The following is a 7,500-nucleotide window of genomic DNA, read 5'->3' as shown; positions in this document are numbered from 1 at the left end:
GAGAACATTAGCATGTATTGTTTGGTGTTTGGAGTCTACTTGTGGACTGTAACTGAGGTATTACAGGTACGTCTGACACAAAATGGCTTCCACAGAGAGAGCATTAGCAGTACCTTTATGTAACCTGTGGTGCTCAGAGTCAACTTGTAAACGTTCCAGAAAAAATTGCCACCCTCGGGCACTTCCATAGCAGCTCACAACAACTGAAATATTATTATGAGTCAAAAATAAGTGGCAAAAATATCTCCATGTAAGTGTCAATGTTGACTTTATTACTGTGGGTCTGACTCATGGTTCAAACCCTGTCTGTGGTCCAAGAGGAGAGCCCAGAGACGCGCCATGGAAGAAAAACAGAGTCTCTGCGAGTGTGTTATTAACATATCAACCTTATTATCTTAGCATTATAAAACAGAATGGAAGAACTGTATTTTCCCCAAGGGGAACTTCAAGAGATTATATTAAGTATTATGAGGCTATCTCACTTACTTATAGGCCTACCCCAAAACTCATTGCCTTTTGAAAAGTAGGCTTGAAGTGGCTTTATGCTTTGGAAATATTGCTCGATTTTTTACAGTAGCATTGTGCCCCCCACCCCCCCCCCCCCCCCCCCACACACACTTGTTTCTCCCAGCTTTATGGCTCCTCAGTGAAGGGAGGTGTCTGTGGTAAAAGGCTTGCCATGACTCTCTCTAAACCACCTCCTCAAGGGTGTTTAGCTGTTGGCTATGACTCAATCTTTTTGAAAACTCGGCCATAATTCTTGTGACATTGTGTATTACAGTATCGCCAGTGGAATCTTTCTCTCTGAAATAGAGCTTTCCTAATTTATTTATTTTTCCAGGTCGAAGCATCGATTCAATATGAGTCATGACCTGTTTTAATTGAAAACTGAGTTCCACCATTCAGGTAAGAGAGACAGGATCGGATGAATGGAACGGTTATCGTCTTGTGATGAGTTTCTGTGCTGATCATAACCTTTTCAAAATATTTCATTCAAGCACCGTGAGGGACCTTGGAACATGGAAACTCAGAAGAACTCACATAAAACTCAATTCATCTCAGGAACTCAACAAAACCTAAAACTATTTCAACGTTTTCAGTTCTGAATTGCAACACTGTATAAAGTGCTCCGTATGATCTGTTTAAATATGAAAGCCTTTCCTTCTGGGACATTTAGCTGAATTACTTTTACAGTGGCTAATTAGAATTTACTAGGGACATTATGATGCTACTTCTATTATATGTGCATGATTAATAATTACTCCATGATATTTCATTTAATGTATAAACTATGATTAAGTGATCTATTCCCGCTACAATACTCACTAATCAGACAGGAAGACAATTGTTTTCACCGCCACAGTAATTAAAAATGATCTTGTCTCGAAACAGGAAAGACCCTCGAAACCAACCGAAAAGACATTTCAAAAACACCTCTCTCCTCCCTCTCTCTCTCTCTCTCTCCTCACTCCCTCTCTCGCTCCTCCCTCCCTCCCTCCCTCCCTCCCTCCCTCCCTCTCTCTCTTAAAGACTCAAATGGAATGTACAATCTGTATGATTTTAAATCTTTCTCTTTCATCGAGCCTGAGCCTTGCACTGGAGAAAGTCAACGTGAACAAAAAAGATTCCAGTAGAGAAGTCAGAACTAGAATGAGAACTTCTCTAACTCTGCCTTCAAGGTTCAAGCACTCACAGACAGCAACAACACAATACTCAATGCCACCAAAGGCAACGTTGAACATTTCTAATCTCGAAAGGCTGGAGGGAGCCATTCAAGCATTTGCGTCCTAGGATCAGGCAGCGTTATTGAGTAGGAGGGATGCTAGTTGTGTCAGCATATCTGAGTTTGTACAGAGACAGGCCCGAAAGGTTTCATTCCCCTCAAAAGCTTCTTGTCAATACAAATGGATGAGGAGCCGAGAGGAGTCAGTGGATTAGGTACACGATACGCTCGAGGAAGACATGATTGGGGAGGGGAGGCTGGCGGAGGTAGACAACAGAGGACGGCCTCTCTGTAATGCATGGAGTGGAATGTGGTATCAAACACAGGTGTGTGATATCATTCCTAGATATGCCATTTAGCTGACGCTTTTATCCAAAGCGATTGAGTATTGCATACGTTTCAGTATATATGGTCCCAGCGAGAATCAAACCCACAACCTAAGCGTTGTTAGCGCCATGCTCTATCAGCTGAGCCACAGAGGACCATTCCTCATTCCATGTTTGACACCATTACTCATTCCATTCCGTGTGTTACAATGAGGCCGTCCTCCCGATTTCTACCTCCACCAGCCTCTCCTGTGTAAACACCCATGGCCCCCTTGTGAAACTTGCTTATTCCTCTGATGAGAATCTCTTTCTACAGTTGTTGCCGACACTGACAAAATATTGGCAATGGGAACAGAGAGAGGTTTGAGAAAACATCCTAAAATATCCAAGCAGTCGGGATGGGTCCTCCTACTCTGCTGCTCCGGTATTGATGGGATCCTTGAGACTTGAGACTTGAGATGTAGATTTATGCTGTCTAACATGGATATACTTTGCCTCTACCCTAGCCTTGACACACGCACGCACACACGCACACCCTGGCCTTGGGAAATCACATCTCTCTCATCAAGTCCCAAAATGTTGGACCGCGAGTCGGTCGTGAAAGGTGATGTGAGTGTGTGTGTGTGTGTTTGTGTGTGTGTGTTTGTGTGCGTGCGCGCGCGCGTGTGTGTGTGTGTGTGTGTGTGTGTGTGTGTGTGTGTGTGTGTGTGTGTGCGCATGTGTGTGTGTGTGTGTGTGTGTGTGTGTGTGTGTGTGTGTGTGTGTGCGTGTACTCACCTCTCTCTATTGAATTTGAGCGAGTGCAGGATGGCTGGGCGTCTCTGGCGAAGGTTCCACAGGTGGAGTGTGTCGTCTGCGCATGCCGTGACCAGCGCCCCCTACAGGACAACCAGGGGAACAACACAACACAAACTATGTCAACACACTGGCTCAACGATGATGGTAATCCGTTGCAGAGGTCTGTTTTTCTGGAACAGCCTCCCAGATCATCTGAAAAATTGCACTAGCATTTGCCAATTTAAAAACAACATAAATAAATATCTCTTCAAACAACGGTCTTAATAGTTTTTTTCACTTGATGCCTTTCATATTCTTTTATTTTCATTTATTCAACATTTTTTGTTTTCAGAAAAAAAAAAGTCTCCTGTCTCACAATGCACATTTTAGACTAGCCAACAATAACGTAACGTTTTGTTGAATTTTATTATGAATATTAAATATATATATTATATTTAATTTTTTCTCATTATTCGGTTACTTTTTAGAGGAGGCTTCTCAACAAGCCGGCTTTCTTCCCCTCCCCTGCACAATGTGGCTTTTTCTTTTCATTTTGTCTTTCTTTTTTTATTGTGTGTGTGCAAATCGTAAATAAATAAATAAATAAATGACTGATCTCTATGCTTCTGAGCCGTGTGGTGTGAAGCGTGGACTACTGCTAATGTAACTAATAATGAACCCTGACTCAGATCAATACAGTGCCTTGAGCACTTCGCTATCTCAGTAGGCATACAGATAATAACCGCAAATCACGTTCAAATTGGGAGAAGGAGTTGGAAGTGGAGAGAGGGAGTGTGGTAGCAGAAAGTTAAGGGAGGAAAACTAGAAATCGTGTGTGTGTGTGTGTGTGTGTGTGTGTGTGTGTGTGTGTGTGTCTGAACTAATGTGTTGACAATGATTCTAATCATCCTTCATGCTCGGGTACAGAGAGTAAACATAAGCAGAAATCTCTCTCTGGGGAGCCTAGCTGAATGTGTGTAGACACACAAAGATTAGACATGTAGTCCCCAGACACTGAGCATAACAGTCATTACCTGAGAGGGCCACCATCTCGTACAGACACACACACACACACACACACACACATACAGGAACGAACACAATGCCTGAAAATGTCGGCAAAGGTTTCAGAAAAAGGAATCATTACTTGTGAATGCATATCCACCCTGACCCACACGGCGCCAGTGAAACACACACACACACACACACACACACACACACACACACACACACAGTCACACACACACACAGTCACACACACACAGTCACACACACACACAGTCACACACACACACAGTCACACACACACAGTCACACACACACAGTCACACACACACAGCCACACACACACAGTCACACACAACTTCCCAGCGAGAGACGGAACAGAACAGAACATATTTTATTCATATTTCCCTCTGGTGTCAAACTCTGGTGTCAAACAATGACACTGTGGAAGGGTCATTGTCCTCTTGCCATTCCTCGCTGAGTGAGAATTGACATGTTCACGCTGAACTGATGTTGAATAACAATGACATTCTTACACACAGCTCCGGTCTAATTCAGACATATCCCCCCCCCCCCCCCCCCCCAGATGAGTGTGTGTGTGTATGTGTGTGTGTGTGTGTGTGTGTGTGTGTGTGTGTGTGTGTGTGTGTGTGTGTGTGTGTGTGTGTGTGTGTGTGTGTGTGTGTGTCATTTTCTCTGCAGAGGATTATGAGTGAATCATAACTGGGACATGGTGATTCCCAGTGCTGCTCTGCTGGGGGGGGGCTGGGGGGGCTGAGGGAGGCAAGGGGAGGCAGGGAACAGTGGAGGGAGGCAGGGAGAGGCAGGGGGAGGCGTGGGAGGCGGGGGGAAGGCAGGGGAGGCTGGGAAGAGCCAGGGGGAAGCAGAGGAGGCTGGGAAGAGGCAGGGGGAGGCGGAGGGAGGCGGAGGGAGGCAGGGGAGGCGGGGGGAGGCAGAGGGAGGCAGGGGGAGACAGGGGGAAAGCTGAGGGAAAGCTTGGGCCCAGGGGGGGAATTAGCTCCTGATTACAGACTCAATCATGGGAGAAGATGACTCACACGGTCCCATGGAACATGAATACATCACTAATCCACACAAACAGATTCCATTCTAGGTAAACAACAGTTTATTACGGATTGTATCCTAGTGTGTGTGTATGTGTGTGCGTGTGTGTGTGTGTGTGTGTGTGTGTGTGTGTGTGTGTGTGTGTGTGCGTGTGTGTGTGCGTGCGTGTGTGTGTGTATGCCTGTGTGTGCCTGTGTGTGCGTGTGTGTGTGTGTGTGAGTGTGTGTGCATACGCTTCTGCATACGTGTGAGCATACGTGTCTACATGTCTTCATGCCAACTCCTGTGTGTGTGTGTGTGTGTGTGTGTGTGTGTGTGCGTGCGTATGCGTGCGTGAGTGTGAGTGTGTGTGTATGTGTGTGTGTGTGTGTGTGTGTGTGTGTGTGTGTGTGTGTGTGTGTGTGTGTGTGTGTGTGTGTGTGTGTGTCACTAAGCATATGCGCACGGTTCTGTTTTCAATGTCAGGGACGTTGTGTTCTGTCCAATTAGCAGGAACGTTGGTCGGCACTTTGCTTCTTCTTTCAAATGGAATCAGCATGTGGAGGCTGAAGCTACGCTAACCAGTATGAATGATACATGAGACACCGGGTGATGTACTGCTGTTTTAAAATGCTCTTCTTCTTCATTGACCCATTCAATCGTTCCCCCTCTCTCTCTCTCTCCTCTTAAACGTCAAACAACAACAACCTTCCTTCCCTCCTCTTTCATCCTCTGTTCCTCCTCCATCTCACTTAAAAACATGACAGCTAGCTCAAGAGCTCACCCCATTAGCATTTAGCATATGAACGATGACGGCTGCTAACCGAAACCTAATCATTAATCTCGCAAAATAATTAAAAACGGGAGGGAAAATAATGAACCACGTAATTGTTTGTGGGTTGTTGTTGTTTTTTTTATCCTCCTCTTTGTCCGATGGAGTGTCAGCGCCCCCTTATCCTGTTCTACTAAGCCCTGGTTACATCTCTTGGCTAATAGCATTAGCGGAGGATATGCTCAGATAATCCATGTCAAATCTGACTGATGGAAAACGAACGCGTCGATGATTAGCTGGCACCTTCAGAAGATTAAGAGATGTGATATTGGTTTTAATTATGTTTCCTTCGCCACCTCTCTCTCTCGCAATCTCTCTCTCTCTCTCCTTTCCTCTCTTTCTCTCTCTCCCTCTCTTTCTCTCTCTCCGTCCCTTTCCTGCTCTGTTGTCTCAAACACTTGTTCACTTTATATTTCCCTTCAACACTCACATCTCTGTTGGGGTGTATTTTGGTCTCTCTCTCTCACACACACACACACACACACACACACACACACACATAGACATGTTATTGTATTCTTGCCTCTCCCTTTGCTCTCTCACTCTCTCGTTCACTTGCTCCCAATTTGTGTCTCCCTGCTCGCCCTCTCTCTCTGTCTCTCTCTCAGCCTCTCTCTGTCTGTCTCTCCACTGTCTTAGGGGCAGTGGAATCCTTTGTGCGCCCTTGTCAATCACGATCTGTCAGTCAGGCTTGTGACAGCCGAGACATCAGACTTATTGTGTTTACAGAAACATGCTCTCTGTTGCCTCTCTTTAAAGGCCCGCTGCGGAGAGAGGGAGGGGAACGAGGATGCCACCAGACGGAGGAGAGGAGAGGAGGGGGGGGGGGGGGGGTGAAGGGAAGGAGATGGGGAGCAACGATTAAACAAGACATGAGGAGGAGAGAGGGAGGGGGGGAGGGAGGGAGGGAGGGTGGGAGGGAGGGTGGGTGGGAGAAAGTGAGGGAGAGAGTGAGGGAGGGAGGGAGGGAGGGAGGGAGAGAGGAAGGGAGGGAGGGAGGGAGAGAGGGAGGGAGGGAGGGAGGATGGGAGGGAGGGAGGGAGGGAGGATGGGAGGGAGGGAGGATGGGAGGGTGGGAGGGAGGGTGGGTGGGAGAGAGGGAGGGAGAGAGGGAGGGAGGGAGGGGGGGAGGGAGAGGGAGGGACGGTGGGTGGGAGGAAGGGAGGGAGAGAGGGAGGGAGGGAGGGAGGGTGGGCAGGGAGAGAGGGAGGGTGGGCAGGGAGAAAGCAGGGTCCTGAACTCCATTATGGTGTTATTGTGTTTATCTCCTGATGGCAACACAAGCTGAGAGACCAGCACAGGAAGTATGGTTAAATAAACCAGGACAGGAAGTATAGTTAAATAAACCAGGACAGGAACAGGGGAGGCTGGTGGAGGTATTGTAGAAATCATACATGTGTTTGACACCATTCCTCATTCCATTCCATCTATTACAATGAGCCTGTCCTCTAATTTCTACCTCCACCAGCCTCCCCCTGCACAGGAAGTATGGTTAAATAACCAGGACAGGTTACAGGGGGAGGGGAAGGTTCAGGGTTGCCGTGTTTCACTCAGAAATAGCACTCATCTCATCTGTTTATGACACCTTTATAGTGCTCACAGGATGGTAACAAAGTCTGCACACACACAGACACACTATGGTGGAGGTAGAAATTGGAGGACAGGCTCATAATAATAATAATATTATAATAATACCCTGTGTGTCCTGCCGTACCTCTCTGGTCTAGCACACACACACGCGCGCACACACACGCACATGCACGCACGCGTGCACACACGCACATGCACGCACG

At 46.9% G+C, this 7,500-nt stretch overlaps 1 protein-coding gene across 1 annotated transcript in view; it reads right to left on the bottom strand.

Annotated features, from left to right (window-relative positions):
- stxbp5l (syntaxin binding protein 5L) overlaps positions 1 to 7,500 on the bottom strand; it is a gene marked incomplete at both ends in the record, with an annotated part of 122,645 nt that overhangs the window by 67,439 nt on the left and 47,706 nt on the right. Inside the window, one exon of the mRNA XM_083681437.1 lies at positions 2,827 to 2,927. Within this exon, the coding sequence (XP_083537563.1) occupies positions 2,827 to 2,927 (101 nt within the window). The remainder of the gene's footprint in view (positions 1 to 2,826; positions 2,928 to 7,500) is intronic.

The sequence above is a fragment of the Argentina silus genome (genome assembly GCF_951799395.1).
Source record: "Argentina silus genome assembly, chromosome: 12".
NCBI lineage: Eukaryota > Metazoa > Chordata > Actinopteri > Argentiniformes > Argentinidae > Argentina > Argentina silus.
The sequence above is the reverse complement of the archived record's forward strand: the minus strand, read 5'-3'. Positions and strand labels throughout refer to the sequence as shown.